Here is a 14,713-nt window from a genome sequence, read left to right as displayed (position 1 = left end):
GGAGCGAAGAGGAAGAGCCAGGGCAGGCTCGAGTGCGCGAAGACCTTATCTCGAGCGCGGCCAGCGGTTCGACGAGGGCGAGGGCGGAACGAGCGGGTCCGACGGCTGCAGCCCTTGGCGCGATCGCAGGGCGGCAACGCTGCAGCGCGGGGCTGAGCCACGAGGCCTGGGGTGGGTAGCGACCTCGGCGCGCAAGGAGTCGGCCGAGGCGAAGCGGGTCGCAGTCGCCCGCCCGCTAGCCGTGCGGCGACGAGGAGGACCAGCATGGCGCGGGGGAGCAGATGCGACCAAGCAGCAAGCAGCAAGAGCGCGATGCCGAGAGGAGCGAGTGGAAGCGGAGCAAAGGGGAGAGAGCCAACTTGGTCGAATCGCCGTCGGCAGTGGCTGCACCGCGAGGAGGGAACCACGTCGTCCACCTCGACCCACCACTCGCCTGCTCGCGGTCGAGAATGCGCCGCGCTGAATCTGTATTGCACCGGCTGGACGACGCTGCGGAGAGTACTGAGGCGAGGCGACGGCGAGCTGGGGCGGCGGCGTGCGAGGACGAGGAGGCGGGGGAGCAGAGTTGGACGGTGGGCGGGTGTCGAGGTGCGGCGGACCGGGCGTGACGGTGTGTCGAGAGTGAGTGAAAGGGTGAGGTGTCGCTGGCAGCGGCGGTAGCCGTGTCGAGGTCGAGCTGGCGGTCGAGGTGATGAGGCGGGGGGGGGGGGAGGACGTGGGTCGGCAAGGATCTGCGCTGGCAAGAAGGGGCGGTCAGCTGCGTGCGGCGACCGGGACGGGGAGGGGGACGAGGAGGGGAGGGTGGGAAAGAGGAGACGCACGAGGCGAGTCGCACAAGCGCCGACTGACGGCTAGTACGCGGCTTGGTGCGGCTGCGGCGTCGACCAAGCAGTCGAGCTGGAGCGTGGACGGGCAAGGCGGGGCCGAGGTGACGTGAGGGGGCGAGGCGGCGAGGGGCGAAGGGCGAGGGTGCGGTCGCTGCGGTGGCCTGTCGGTGACGGAGCTGCCGGTACGAGGTCGCCTGCGGGTGGTCCTCGCATCCGAGCGAGCGAGCGCTCGGGTGGCCGGCCGCGGGGCGACGGCTGGCGATGAGGAGGAGAGCGGCTCGCTGCAGCTGCTCTCTCGCACAGTGACTGCGACGAGCCCCGCGACAAGCTCTGCTGCAGGTCCTTGCATGGCCTGCTGCCCTTGCGGCTCTGCCGCGCGAGACGGCCGCCGGTTGCGCGAGGGCGGCGCTGCTGCTGCCACCGAAATCCTCGCGGGCGCCTCGGCGACGCTCTCGGCTCAGGGGCAAGGTCGGACTGACTCGCTCGCAGAGATGCACATGCTGCGAGCGTGATCCCGGTGCTACAGAAGCCGTCCGAGGGCTCCGAAGAGGCGAGATCTCCGCTGGCTGCGCGGCGCCTCCAAGCGAGCTCCGAGGGCGGAAGGCAATGCGCAGCCTCTCCGAGCCGGAGCGGAGGTCACCCAGTCGACCTGGGTTCGAGGACCGCTTGGCTCTCTTGCTTCCCTTTCTCTCACTCGCTCCATCGCCCTCCCGACCTCTCGCCGTCGCCTTCCCCTGTCGACGTCGCCACTCTCGCCGTCGACGTTGCCGCCCGTCCGAGCCGGGCGAACGGCGCCTCAAGCTCGGTTTCGAGGCGGTCAAGCCTACGTCGTCCGGGTCGTTGGCGTCAGCAAGCAGGTGCGCCCCCCTCCCTTCCCCTCGTTCCTCCTCTTCGACGAGCTAACCTGCCTCCTCTCACAGGTCGGCTCGGGCGAGAAGAAGCGGTCGTTCGGCAAGCCCTCTCTACAGCGGCAATCCGCGAGCGCGACTGCTCAACATCGGCGCAGGTGCGCCCCCTTTCGCTTTTCCTCTTCGCCCGATGGTCGCACTTGTCGTCGGCCGCAGGCCGACGTTGGCTTGCGGAACGACGAGCTGACCTTTCCTCCCGCCCCCCTTTCCCTCCCTCGCCTGCAGACACACGCGGTCGACGGCAACGGCGACGAGGCGGGCGGCGAGCGAGGAGGCGGTGAGGAGCCAGTGAGGAGGGCCAAGGTGCGCTCGCTTTTCTTTCGCCTGTCGTCGGGCTCCTCGCGTCAGGCCACTGACCCTCGTTCTCGATCCGGTTTACAGGGACGGAGCGCTTGTTCGAGACGACCAGAGCCTCTACTTGCAGGATCTCGTGCGGGGAGAACGTCGGTGCGTCTTCCGTCCTCTTTCTCTTCTCGTCGTCCTCGCCCGAGCTGACCTTGTCCTCGACCGACGCAGAGGAGTTCATGTCGAGTCGGACCTCGGTTCGGCCCCCCGGCGTTGATCGGGCTGCGCACTCTCGGTGCGTCCTCCTCTCTCTTGATCTCTGACTCGTCGGGGTACCTTGCCTGACGCTCGAACCTTCCTCCTCGTGCGCAGGTGCGACGGCGAGGACTACGAGACGCTTTTCTGAGTAACAACATGTATACAGCGCCGATGTTGCCAGTATAGAAACCCCCACCCCACCACTGTCGGTTTGGGTTTCCGCTCAGATAGCGGTTCGATTGTTCGAGAAGCTGAGCTGTTTTGCAATCGAGTAGTGACCGCGACCTTCTCAAGTCGCCCGTTCTCGGTCCTTTCTCTTCGACGCTCGTAACAGGGCTCGGCTCTTGTACACAGCTTACAGTCGTACATCTTGAACCGTCCCTCGAGGTGCAGGTATTGCCGCTAAAAGCGCATTGCTCGCTTTCTCGCTGTCGCGCTTTCCTCCACCGACGCGAGCGTGCTCGCATCCTCGAGAGCCGCACGAACGTCTCAGCGATGTCGTCGCACACGCACGAGACAGGTAAGAGGCTAGGAGATTGCAAGACTTTGATAGAACAGCGGAGAATACGCCAGACAACCCTCGAGACGCGCCACGACCGATCCACCGCCCGCGCACGGACCGCTCAAACCGCCCCCTCACATGCGCTCCTTCGACTGCGCGTCCGACGACTCGACCCGGTTGACCGTCTCGCCGAGGTCCTGGCCGTACTGGCCCGTCGTCTCGGTCTTGGCAAACTGGCGAGCCTTGATGCGGCGCGCGAAGAGCTCGTCGATCTCGGCGAACGAGCGGCCGGTCAGGTCGGGGATGTAGAAGTAGACGCCGAGGCAGCAGAAGACGCCAAGGCCGAAGAAGATGAAGCCTGTTGGGGAGAGAGGGAGAGTTAGTGCTCGCGCAACGAGGCTGAGAAAAGGCTCGCGACGAGCGACGAGGAACGCACCAGCCTTGGGACCGAGGTTCGCCTGGTCGGCGTCGAGGATGTAGGGCAAGACCGAGGTCCAGACGAGGCCGGCGACGGCGTTGCCGGCGACACTGAGGGTGGCCGTCTTGGCGCGCAGCTTGGACGAACCCGCCTCGCCCGTGTAGGTCCAGCCGACGAGTCCAGGGCCTGTGCGCGGTCAAGGAGAGAGTCAGTGATCATGTACAAGATGGGAGGGAAGCGGTCGGACAGCAGGAGAGGGAGGAGAGGGAGGAAGGAGGAGCGAGGGGGAGGCAAGGGGCCGAGACGAGAGAGAGAGAGAGGACGCACCGACGGTCGAGCCGGCGATGAAGAGCGCGACGAAGAGCGTGAGACACGCGCCCGCCGCCTTGTTGTAGGTGCCGTCGCCGCCGGCGATGACGGCGATGAGGCCGATGGCGAGCATGCACGCCGTCATGACGAGGAGACCGCCGAACAGGAGGAGCCACCGACCGACGCGCTTGCGCTCGAGGAGGAAGAAGCTGCAGAAGTTGACGAAGAGGCCGACGGCGGTCGTGATGACGGACGAGATGAGGGGGTCCTTCTGGCCGGCAAGTTGGAAGAACTGCGGGATGGGCGGCAAGTCAGCGACGGACGAGCAGGAAAGGGGACGAGTGAGTGCTCACGTAGGTGCCGTAGGTACCGGCGAGGTTCTGACCCGACATGTTCTGCGTCAAAGGCGGGAAGACGGCGACGAAGGTGCGGCGCAGGTTCGTGCCCTTGAAGCAGTCGAGGTAGCTCGTCGACTTGGCCTGCGCGTTCACACGAGGTGTCAGGGCGCTGCGCCGACTCTGCAGAACGTCGCGAGGAGAGAGAGGGGACGCACGAGCTCCTTCATCTCCAGCTCCTTGTTGATCGTGTACTCGAGCTCGGCGAGCGAGCGGTCCGAGTCGTAGTTGGGCTGGCTCGAGTACAAGTAGTCGAGCGACTTGCGGGCCTGGTCCTTCTTGCCCTTCATGAGGAGCCACCAGGGCGACTCGGGGAGGAGCCAGAGCTCGAGGGCGAGCGAGATGGTTGGGCAGGCGAGGGCGACGTAGAGAGGGACCCGGAAAGCGCGGTCGTCGAGGCCGAAGTGGTTGTTCGTGGCCCACGGGATGATCGTCGCGGCGAGACCGCCGATGTCTGCGACGCACAAAGGAAAGAGAGAAGGTCAGTCGAGGGCCCAGGAAAGGGAGGAAAGGGAGGAAAGGGAGGAAGGGGGACGCACTCATGCACATGTTGAACAGACTGAGGGCGATACCGCGCAGCTCGCGAGGTGCGAACTCGGACACGGCGGTCGTGACGGACGCCTGCATGATGCCGGTGCCGAAGCCGATAACGATCTTGGACCCGAGCCACGTCTGCCAGTCCTTGGCAATGACCTCGAGCATGACGCCCTGCGAGCGAAAGGAGAACAGGAAAGAGTCAGTTCGGGTCCGAGGGAGGGCGCGTGAGGGCGCGCAGGACGAGCGGGACGCACGATGTAGGTGAAGAAGATGACGCTGTACAGGGTCGGGCGACGGCCGAAGCGGTCCATGGCCCAGCCGCCGGCGATGAGGCCCAGGACCTGGAAGGTGGCGAAGAGCGACGCCCACATGGTGAGGACCTTGGCCTCGACGGCGTAGGTGCCCGTCGCCGGGGACAGCTTGCCGAACTGCTCGACGAAGGCGGGCACGCCGAGGAGGTTGCCCGGCAGCGAGAACTCGATGCCGACGATGATGGCGTTCGACTGCGAGTTTGACGAGTCAGTGCGTGCGCGAGAAAGAGAGGCAAGAGAGAGGCACGACGAGAGAGTCTCACCTGCGATGGGGAGGAGAGGGCGGCGAGGGCGGGCGCATGTTTGTCAGTGACTGCGTCCTGGCGACCTCGTCTCTTTGAAGGCGAGAAGGTCACGAGCGCACCTGAATTGCGAGAATGACGGCCGCCGCGCGACGGTTCTCCTTGAGGACGGTCCACGGGTTGCGAGCCTCGGCGCGCAGGCCCTCGCCTGCCTCGTCGAGAGCGAGCGCCTTGGTGTCTTCCTCGTGATGTATCGCAGCCTTGAACTCGGATCCGGCGGGAGCGGCCATAGCGGTGCGGGAGGTCGGGGCGGCGGAGGAGCGGGAGGAGAGCAGGTTGAGGAGGGGCGACGAGGGGAGCTGGGGGAGGGAGAAAGTGTGGAGCGAGAGAGAGTGTGGAGCAAGAAGGAGAGAGGACGAGGGGCTCCAGGCAAGAGCATGAGCGACCCTCGAGCGGCCAGGAGCAAAGAGGCGCCGAGGAGGACGAGGTCGAGGCCGACGAGGCGCGACGGTGGGCGCGAGGGCCGCGCAGCGGGCACGGTTGGGCCGCGGCCTGCGCGCGTGCACAGTCGGCCGAACGCAGATCGCAGCAGTACCGGCGGGCGGCCGTGTGAGAGATGAGAGCCCCCACCTCGCTCGGCGCAACTTGGTCCGCGACCTACCACGATGGCACCGACCCTGCAGCTCGGCCAGAGCATCGTGACGGCTCTCCCTTTGCGCACACGACTGCTGTACTCCCACCACACTCGACCACCGCGACACGAGCTGCCGCCAACCTCCTCGTCTTCGACCCTCGCCAACTCGCCCTCCCTCGACCAGCCTCAAGCCCAGCACCATGTCGCCCGTCACCTTCACCAGCGCCTTTCCCGAACCCGACGCCCGCCTCCTCGCCGTCGCCGAGAGCCTCAAGCCTGAGCTCACGCGCACCCGTCTTCCGCTCCGCAACGTCGTCGAGGTCGAGCGAGACGAGTCGAGCCTCCTCGGGTGGAAGGCCGTTCCCGCCGCCATCCCTGTCGTCGAGGACCTGCCACTGCTCGACTCGGGCAAGAGCTGCGTCCTCGACCTCGGCGAGCACGTCGCGGGCTACCTTCAGTTCGTACGTCCCTCTTCTCCTCCCGCTCCCTCCTCTCTTGCGGCATGAACGCCCTTTGCTGAACTTTGCGACACAATCCCACAGGATGTCGCGGGCCTCCCGTTCGAGAAGGAGCCGGCCGACGCGCCCGCTCGCATCAAGTTGACGTTCGGCGAGGTCCTCAACGATATCGCTGAGCCGTTCGAGCCGTACAAGTGCGTCTTCGTTCATGACTCGTGCTCCTACATGCGAGCGACGACACTGACTGCCACCTTCACAGTGGCTTTCTCGCCAAGTCGTGGCTCCCCGAGGAGACGGTCGTCCTCCAGCGGCCGCACTACAAGCCCGTCACGATGCGCATCACGAACCGCTACGCGTTCCGCTTCGTCAAGATCGAGGTCATCGCCACGTCCATCCGCTACGGCTTGCAGTGCGCCCCCATCTTTCTCCTCTGTGACGGCGCGAGCGCCTCTTGACCTTCCTCGTCCACCCTCACAGGTTCTCAAACGTGATCGCGACCGCCGTATCGTCTGCGCCGCGCCAGAACCCGCCCGAGCTCACCTTTTCCGGCCCCGAGGCGACGTCGCTCAAGCTCTCGAGCGAGGACAAGGCCATGCTGCTCAAGATCGACGCCGCCGCTCATACGACCTTGCGCAGTGCGTCCTCCTCGCGCCACTTCCTCTCGGCCCAGCCTGACAATCAAGCGCTCGCACGCAGACTGCATGCAGACGACGTACGAGGACGGGCCTCGGCGCGACCAGCGCCTGTGGATCGGCGACTTGCGCCTGCAGGCCCTCGCGTCGTATGCGACGTTCGGCGACCGCGACCTCGTCAAGCGGTGCCTGTACCTGTTCGCCGCCATGCCGTTCAACGACGAGGGCCTGCTCTGTGCGTGCGCGTACGAGGAGCCTGAACCTCACACGGGCGGCAACAGCATCGGTCCGTCCGCCTCTCTCCCTCGCACGCCCCCCTCTTTCGGCCTCGACCTGACCCTGTCGCTCCCCTCGCAGTCGACTACGCGCTCCTGTACACCAACTGCCTGCTCGACTACGTCAACTTTACGGGCGACAAGGCGACCGGCGACGAGCTGTTCGACATCGCCCGCAAGCAGTTCGACCTCGCCGCTCGCCGCATCGGCGACGACATGCTTTACGTCGTCCCGGTGCCCAAGAGCCTGCTCGGTGGCGAGGAGTGGCACTTTGTCGACTGTGCGTCCCTCTCGTCCTCTCCTTCCTGCGCCCGCACGAGCGAACCTGACGTCGCCGTCGTCGTCGAGCAGGGCAAGAGTCGCTCGAGAAGTCGACCGCGATCCAGTGCATCTTCATCTTCTGCCTGCGCGCCCTCGTCGACCTCGCCAAGGTGCTCGGCAAGCCCGAGCCGACCGTCATCGTCGCCGGCAAGCCCGTCCCGGCTGCAAAGCTCGCCGACCAGCTCCGCCGCGCCATCCGCTCGGCCGCGTTCGACGGTGTTAAGTTCCTGTCGGGCCCGGACAAGCAGCTGTCGTGGGCGAGCAACGCGTGGGCGGTCCTCGCGGGCGTCACCGACTCGCAGGATGAGGCGCAGAAGGCGCTCCTCGCGGCGTACGAGACCGAGGGCGCGGTCGGGGGCAACACGCCCTACCTCCACCACTACGTGCGTCCACCTCTTCCCCTTTCTCTCCCTCGATCTCGGCCGGCCCTGACGCTCTCGTCACCCCTGCAGCTGTGCGAGGCGTTCATCAAGGCGGGTTTGCGCGAGAAGGCCGTCGAGCACATCCTCCATTACTGGGGGTGCGTCCCGTCTCTCTCCCTCTCTCTCCTCGTTCCTCGAACCGACATGTCCTCTTCCTTCGCCGCAGCTCGATGATCAAGGCCGGCGGCTCGTCCTTCTTCGAGTGCTGGGTGCCGTCGCAGCCGCGCTTCTCGCCCTACGGCGCGTTTGCGAGTCAGTCGTTCTGCCACGCGTGGAGCTGCACGCCGAGCTTGCTCCTGCGCTCGATGGGCTTGGCGTAGTAGATAGCGAGGGAGATGAAACAAGTAGTTATCCGTGCGCGACGTCGTCGAGAGAGAGCCGGAAGGCTGCGAAACTCGAGCGCGAGCGAGGTCGTCTCCCTCGTCGACCCCGTCCACCTCGCCCCTCACGCCTGGGCTCGCCCGAGTCGGCTCGCACCGCTGCCAGCATACTTTGACATCACCCCCAGCCTGCTGCTGCACCGCCAAAACCGCTCCCCGACGGCGCAGAGCGCGTCGCATCTTCATCAGCAACTCGCGTCGTCCGACCTCTCTCGACTGGTGGCAACGGTTCATGGGCCTGTGGGCATCGTCGTCAAGGACTATCGCAGCATCAAGGAGGCTACTGGGCCAGACGGCCGCGCTGCGCGGGCTGTGGGTGACTGGTGCGTCCACCTGCTCCCTGCCTCCCCGTGTTTGGCCCCCCTCTCCCTCTCCCCTCGCCCCCTCTGCTACCTCGCGACGCGATGCAGGGGTTTTGATGAACTGACCTGGTCCCTTTGCAGGCGAAACGGCTGCGCAAGGCGAGCAGGGCGGTCCTCTGGGCCGCGCGCGGCGGGCTCTCAATTTCGAGGCGGCTCGTCTTGTCCTTTGTACGTCCCGCGCACTCTCTCTCTCCCTTGCAGGACCTTCATGTGGGTCTGTGCTCCTCGCCGAGCCGCGCATTGACCCTCTCGATCTCGCGCCGCAGGTTAGTCGCGCCCTCGATGGCACCTCCCCCTTCTCGGCCTCGAAAGCTTCCCCTCGCGCCATTGCTGCGCCGCACGACAGCGCCCTTCCCTCTTCGAAAGCTCTCCTCGTCTCTGTCGAGCGTTCCCGGACCGCAGAGAGTTCTTGTTCGTCGTCGCACTCGTCCCGGCGGCTCAGCGAGTCGAGCCGTCGCGGACGGGTCCTTACGAGGCCGCGCCCGCCCTCTCGTGCCCCTGAGGGCAGCGGGCGCACTGTGGTGAGCCGCTCGCACGGCGCGCACCCCTGCGGAGCGCCCGTGCGCCCGGCCACCTACAAAAGACACGGGGATCCTGCGCACCCTCGCTCAAACGCTAGCTCTTGATCTAGCAGGGTTGCGGCCTTCCGCTCGCGCCAGATCGGACGACGAGGTGTCTGCGATGCAATCGAGCGCGTTTCCCGAGCTATTTTGTCTTGTACAGCGCGAGATCGTCGGCTCGCCCGGACCTTCCCAAGTCCGAGGTTGGCGACGCCGAGAGAGCTCTTTCTGCTGGCTCACTCTCTGGCTGGCGCGCTCGTGAGGTCTCTCTAAGCGCTTCCTGAGCGAGAGAAGGCGCGCTGGACCGCTGTTGGCGGCGTACTCCCTCTCGGACTCGACCTCAAGCGCTCGAGCCTCGATTCCTCAAGCCGAGCCTCTGCGCCCGGCGGCGCACTGTCCTCGACAGAGCCGCTCACGACAGCTCTCGCTCGTGAAATGGAGAAGAGTGTATACGTGTGCACTGGACGAGCCCGTTCTACAGCGCGAGCTTGAAGCTCGACGCCTCGACGCCCTGCGCCCCGCCTCCACAGCTCGCCGCTGCGACAAGGAGCCGCACCTTGTCCTCGGTCGCGCGCTCGCTGCGTAGCTCGTACAGCGTGCACAGGTTGAACAAGAGGGTGGGCGAGTGGTGCGCGGCGAGGGAAAGGGAGGGAGAGGACGACCGAAGGAGGGTGTGGAGGTGCGAGATGGCCTGCGGTGGGTCGCGACGAGGTGCGAGAAGAGTCAGGGAGAGGCAAGGGCGTGACCTGAGGAAAGAGAGAGGGAGGACGCACCTCATCGAGCTTGGGGGAGTAGAGGAGCACGACGGCGAGGTTGATCTGGGCCTGCACGACGTCAAGCGCGCTCGCACGCGTGAGCTCGTGCAGCGACAGGGTCGCGGGCGAAGAAGAGGGAGAGTCGGACGCACCTCGAGGTCCTCCTCGTCGTCGCGCACCAACCCCCTCAGCTCCCGCTCGGCCTCGTCCCACTGAGCGCGCCCGACGAGCTCGAGCACGCGAGCCTTGCGCACGCCCCGCCCCTGCGACGTCGAGGTCGTTGAAGTGGCCGAGGTCGTGGCGAGCGAGGCGAGGTCGCCCGTCGAGTAGTGGTGCCGCGCGAGGGCGGCGAGGAGCGCATCGGTCGGGCTCGTCGACGAGGCGAGGAGGGCGCGCTGTGCGCCGTGTGCCTGCAGGGGCGTCTCGAGTCAATCATCGTCCGTCCACCGGGACTCAGAGAGAGAGAGAGCGGCGCACCTTGAGGTCGCCCAAGACCCCGCTCAGGACCTCTCCCACGCGCTCGACCCTCTCGCGCCACTCGCGCTCGCCCTGCTCGTCGCCGACCGTCCTGCAGTGCCACATCTCGCCCTTGGCCGCTTGTAGAAGCGCCGCTAGCCGTTCGACGGCGGCGGCCTGGTCGGGCATCGCGTCGTGCGGCGCCGGGGCGAGGGAGGGGAGCGAGGCCGAGAGGAGGTGCAGCTCGAAGGGGACGTCAGGGTGGAAGGCTGGCGGTGCCGAGGAAGACGAGGTGGAAGGGGGGAAGTGCGCGGGAGGGAGGAGCGACGTGACGGCCGAGAGCTCTGCAGAGAGGGCGGCGACGAGTCGAAGGCGGAGGAGGGCGTGGAAGCGCAGGACCCAGTGCTGCCGACGCAGGATCGCGTCAGGCCCGAACCAGACTGAGAGAGAGGGAGAGTGTGTGCGCACGGTGAGGATGTGCGCCGTGTCGTTGGGCGGCGACTGGGTGACCTGATCGTAGGCAAAGCGGGCCACGCCTCGCCAGTTGTGCGTGCTCTGCGCGCGCGAGAGGGTGAGTACGTGCGGGATTGCGAGGGTCGAGGACGCGCGAACGTACAACGAGGTCGTCGAGGGTCCTGTCGCGGTAGTCGCCGCTCAGGTCACGGCGCGGGCGTTGCTCGGGCGGGACGTAGTGCTCGAGGAGGAGGTGGACCGGGTCGGACTGCGCGAGAGGAGCTCAGGTCAGGGCGGCGATCTTGCGTTAAGTGGGTAGAGAGAGAGGCAGCGCACCTCGGGTAGGCGAACAAAGAGCCTGCGGTGGTCGAGGCCGTCGACGACCAAGTCGGCGACTCGAGGTGGGGGGCCGGGCCCAGGTTGTGGCTCCGAGTAAGGCTGCGCTAGTTGCGGCGGGTCGAAGATGGTGCGTGGAGCAAAGGCGGCCTGGCCCTGGAGCTGCTCGAGCGACGCGGAGAGCGAGAGAGGCGCCGGTGCCGGTTGGTCGGCGCGAGGAGGAGTGACGACGAGCGGCGGTCGAGGGATGGTCGGCGACGGGGCTGGGTGCATTGCGAGGGATCGGTACTGTAGGTCTGCGCACAGCACTGCTCAGCCTTGAGCGCGCGAGGACCACACTGAGCCAGAACAGCTTCATCTCACGGTGCTCTCGCTGTCGTCCTCGTCCCACTCGCCGCCTACGCTTGGGCTGGGTAGACGCGTGTCCATCTGCTCACAAGACTCTGTCTGGACCGACTACACGCGCGACCAAACCTTCAAACGCCGTCCCTCCCACCCCCACCTCGTCCTCATCGTCGCGCCCCGCCGCGCTCCCCTGTCCGACTCGCCTACGACCGCCATGAGCGGGCCGTCCGCGGCTTTCAAGGCTCCTCGCCTCAGTGCGCCGCCAAAGGCCGCCCAGATCTACAAGGACCGCTCGTCCGTCCTGTCGCCCGCCCCCGCCGCCGACTGGCGCAGCTCGCCTCAGCAGTACGCCTCGGCCCCCTCCAGCAGCTTCTACGACACGCAGCACAGCAGCTCGCAAGCCGGTGCAGGGCGACGCGGCCCGTACGGCGCCGGCGGCAACGGCTTTAACGCGCCGCCGCGCCGCTCGCACGAGGGCGCCGACGCGCTCCTCGACTCGTACGGCATCAGCCTCGACCATGGCCCGTCTTTGTCGTCGTCCTCGTCAACCATGCAGCCCCCACGGTCGTCGCACGCCCCTGCGCAGCAATCATCGCGTCCTGCGCCGCACGCTCCCGCCCAGGCGACCTCCGCGTATCCGTGGGAGGAGCCGGTCGAGGCCCCGCCCCGCGTCGAGACCGCGCGCGGCGCCGAGATGCGGCGCAAGCGCGAGCATGAAGCCGCCGAGGCCGACGCCGAAGCGCTGCAGCACCGCTTCGACGCGGCCGAGCGCCTCGAGCGCGTTAGGCGCGCAGGGATCGCGGCGGCCAGGAGGGCGGGCGCCACCTCGTCCGCCGACCCGGTGCAGGAGCGCCCCAAGACGAGCGTCGACCGGTTGTTCGACAAGCAGAAGGCGGCGACCAAGCCTGCGGCCAAGGACAAGGGCGTCGAGGCGGTCGAGCGCGCCAAAGAGCGGCGCAGCAGGGACAAGGACCAGGTCAAGGGCAAGAAGCGCGTCGTCGCGCTCGAGTCCGACATCGAAGACAGGTGCGTCCTGCCTCTCCCTCCCTCGTTCGTCCACCGCGTGGCTCGTCGTCCTGACGGTCCCGACCCTGCAGCGCCGACGACCGTTCGCCTCGCCGCAAGCCGCACAGCGCTCCCGCCGCATCGCGCAAGCTCGCCGGCCTGCGCGGCCACTTCGACTCGGCGGCGCCTCCTGTCCTGTCGCAGTCGCCCTCGCCCGAGGTCGTCGCCGAGGTGCTGCCGACGCTCGAGGACATGCTCAAGGAGGAGCACGCTGCCGAGCGAAAGCGGCGCAAGGGCAAGGGGCGCGCGACGAGCGAGCGGGACGACGAGCGCGACTCGGAGCGAGTCGAGAAGGGCAGGGAGAGGAGCTCGCGGGACGAGGCGTTCCACTACGACGCCCTGCTCGACGAGGACGACGGTGCGTCCGCCTTTCTCTCCCACTTTGTGGATCCTTACTGATCCTCGATTCGTCCCTGCAGACGACCTGCCCGACTCGTCGACCCTGTGCCCCTTCTGCGACACCCCCTTGCCCGACTCGCCCTCGCCCCAGCTCCTCGCGACCCGGGCCGCCCTCCTCCGCCACCCGCACGACCGCCGCCCGACGCTGCGCAACAAGGACGCCGTGCGCTTCCCCGAGGGCGAGCACGTCGTGCGCACGGCCGCGTTCTGCAAGATGCACGTCGATGAGCGCACGATCGTGCCCGAGGGCAGGGCGCGAGGGTACCCGACGAGCATCAAGTGGGACGAGCTGCCGAGGTGCGCCTACCTTCCTCTCCCTCGGTCCTCGCGCCGCACAAGTTCCGAGACTGACCCGCATGTCGCGCTCGCAGACGCATCGACCGAGAGCTCGGCGCGCACCTGTCGGACGTCATCATCGGCCAGGTGTCGAGCCCGTTCCTCGCCCGAGCGCGCGACGCATGGGACGCCGGCGAGTGGAAGAGCGTCCTGAGCGAGTACGGCAGCTTTGACGTTGAGGAGCCCGGCTAGTGCGTCGTGGCCCTTCCTCCCTTCCTCCCTCGCCGTCCCGTGCACGGACCCTCACTGACTCGTCCCTCGTTCCTCTGCGCCACAGCTACGGCCCTCGAGGTCTCGAACTCATCAAGCAGACCCTGACGGCCCTGTTCGTCGACGAGTCGCCCCTCATCACGCCGCGCCGCACGGCCCCGCTCACGGTCGACTTCTACCTGCGCCGCGTCCTCGTCCCCGAGTGCGCCGTCGAGCTCATCCGCCTCGACCTCGCCTCGTCGACGGCGCCTCCTTCCACGCGCCGCGACAGCGAGACGCTGCGCGCCCAGGCTGAGCGCGTGCGCGCCGAGAGCCGCGCATACGGCCGGGCCGTGTTCCCGCACGAGAACGAGGCCGAGGAGCGCCGCGAGGCGGCGGCGGCGCCGGCCCTCTCGCAGGCCGTCGTGCCGGTCAAGGCCGACGGGGCGGGCGGCGCGCAGGGTCGCTCGTCGGCGAAGAGGGGCCGGGACGAGCGCGAGCGCGAGCGGGACGAGGCGTCGCCGGCCAAGAAGAAGAAGAAGCGCAAGCGCGTCTCGAGCTCGAGCGAGGACAGCGACGGCATCGAGGTCGTCGAGCGGGCGCCGGCGCGCGTGCCCAAGGCCGTCGTCGCCGTGGCGGACCGTGCGCCGGCCACGGGCCGCGCCTTCCGGGTGCCCAAGGCCCAGGGGCAGGCGCGCTCGACTGCCGCCTCGGCGGCATCGTCGTCGGCATCGTCGTCGTCGTCGGCTACGCCAAGGGCTGCTGCGCTGCCGAGCGTCACGAGCGCGCGCAAGAGCATGGTGGTCCGGGACGACTCGGACTCGGACGACGAGCTCCTCATCGTCTCGCCTCAGCCGCCCGCGCCGTCGCCTCGCAAGAAGGACAAGAAGAAGAAGAAGGTGGACAAGGAGCACAAGGACCGCGACCGCGACCGCGAGCGCGAGCGCAAGAAGCACAAGAAGGCTCGCCGCTCGTCGCCCGCCTCGTCGCCCGCCCTCGGCCTCTTCCCTCCCTCTTCCTCTCTCCCTCCCTCGTCCCTCGCCCATGACACCCGTCCGACCGAGGACGAGGCCAAGCTCGCACGTCTCGCGGCCGCGCTCGACCCGTCGGTCGACGACGACCTCGCCGAGGTTCCGTTCAACGCCGGGTCGTTTGCGCGCGACAACCGCAAGCGCGAGGCGCGCGAGAAGAAGGAGCGGCGCGACAAGAAGAAGCGCGAGCGGCTGAGGAAGAAGGGCAAGGGGGCGAGAGGCGGCGGGAGCTCGTCGTCGTCGAGTAGCGACGAGGCCTGAGCGGGAGCAATGCAGCGAAGCGCTTTCGTGACCTCTCCTCTCGAGCACTGA

General features: G+C 67.7%; 4 protein-coding genes across 4 annotated transcripts; 2 read left to right on the top strand and 2 right to left on the bottom strand.

Annotated features, from left to right (window-relative positions):
- Positions 1-2,914: 2,914 nt before the first annotated feature.
- RHOBADRAFT_15861 (uncharacterized protein) lies at positions 2,915-4,924 on the bottom strand (the record flags this gene model as incomplete). The annotated part of the gene is made up of 7 exons (XM_018412280.1): positions 2,915-3,138; positions 3,217-3,349; positions 3,617-3,799; positions 3,861-4,023; positions 4,098-4,356; positions 4,442-4,610; positions 4,694-4,924. Coding segments are annotated over 7 exons (1,362 nt in total), but the record flags the coding sequence as incomplete, so codon positions are not given.
- A 902-nt stretch (positions 4,925-5,826) lies between these two features.
- On the top strand, positions 5,827-8,094 carry RHOBADRAFT_37535 (glycoside hydrolase family 78 protein; the record flags this gene model as incomplete). Its single annotated transcript, XM_018413442.1, has 9 exons — positions 5,827-6,087; positions 6,169-6,278; positions 6,344-6,493; positions 6,562-6,719; positions 6,781-7,002; positions 7,074-7,271; positions 7,343-7,695; positions 7,765-7,832; positions 7,901-8,094. The coding sequence occupies 9 exons, from the start codon at positions 5,827-5,829 to the stop codon at positions 8,052-8,054; spliced, it is 1,674 nt and encodes a 557-aa protein (XP_018270550.1). The 3' UTR covers positions 8,055-8,094.
- A 1,379-nt stretch (positions 8,095-9,473) lies between these two features.
- On the bottom strand, positions 9,474-11,309 carry RHOBADRAFT_54312 (uncharacterized protein; the record flags this gene model as incomplete). The annotated part of the gene is made up of 7 exons (XM_018417246.1): positions 9,474-9,727; positions 9,810-9,860; positions 9,944-10,201; positions 10,269-10,652; positions 10,716-10,802; positions 10,864-10,968; positions 11,037-11,309. The coding sequence occupies 7 exons, from the start codon at positions 11,307-11,309 to the stop codon at positions 9,512-9,514; spliced, it is 1,374 nt and encodes a 457-aa protein (XP_018270549.1). The 3' UTR covers positions 9,474-9,511.
- Positions 11,310-11,595: 286 nt separating this feature from the next.
- On the top strand, positions 11,596-14,700 carry RHOBADRAFT_54311 (uncharacterized protein; the record flags this gene model as incomplete). The annotated part of the gene is made up of 5 exons (XM_018417245.1): positions 11,596-12,407; positions 12,479-12,804; positions 12,866-13,142; positions 13,217-13,372; positions 13,459-14,700. 5 exons carry the CDS (start codon positions 11,596-11,598, stop codon positions 14,660-14,662), a joined length of 2,775 nt encoding a protein of 924 aa, XP_018270548.1. The 3' UTR covers positions 14,663-14,700.
- Between the last annotated feature and the right edge of the window lie 13 nt (positions 14,701-14,713).

This window comes from Rhodotorula graminis (genome assembly GCF_001329695.1).
Source record: "Rhodotorula graminis WP1 unplaced genomic scaffold RHOBAscaffold_8, whole genome shotgun sequence".
NCBI classification, from domain to species: Eukaryota; Fungi; Basidiomycota; class Microbotryomycetes; order Sporidiobolales; family Sporidiobolaceae; genus Rhodotorula; species Rhodotorula graminis.
Note: the sequence above shows the minus strand (reverse complement) of the source record. Positions and strands in the feature narration are given on the sequence as shown.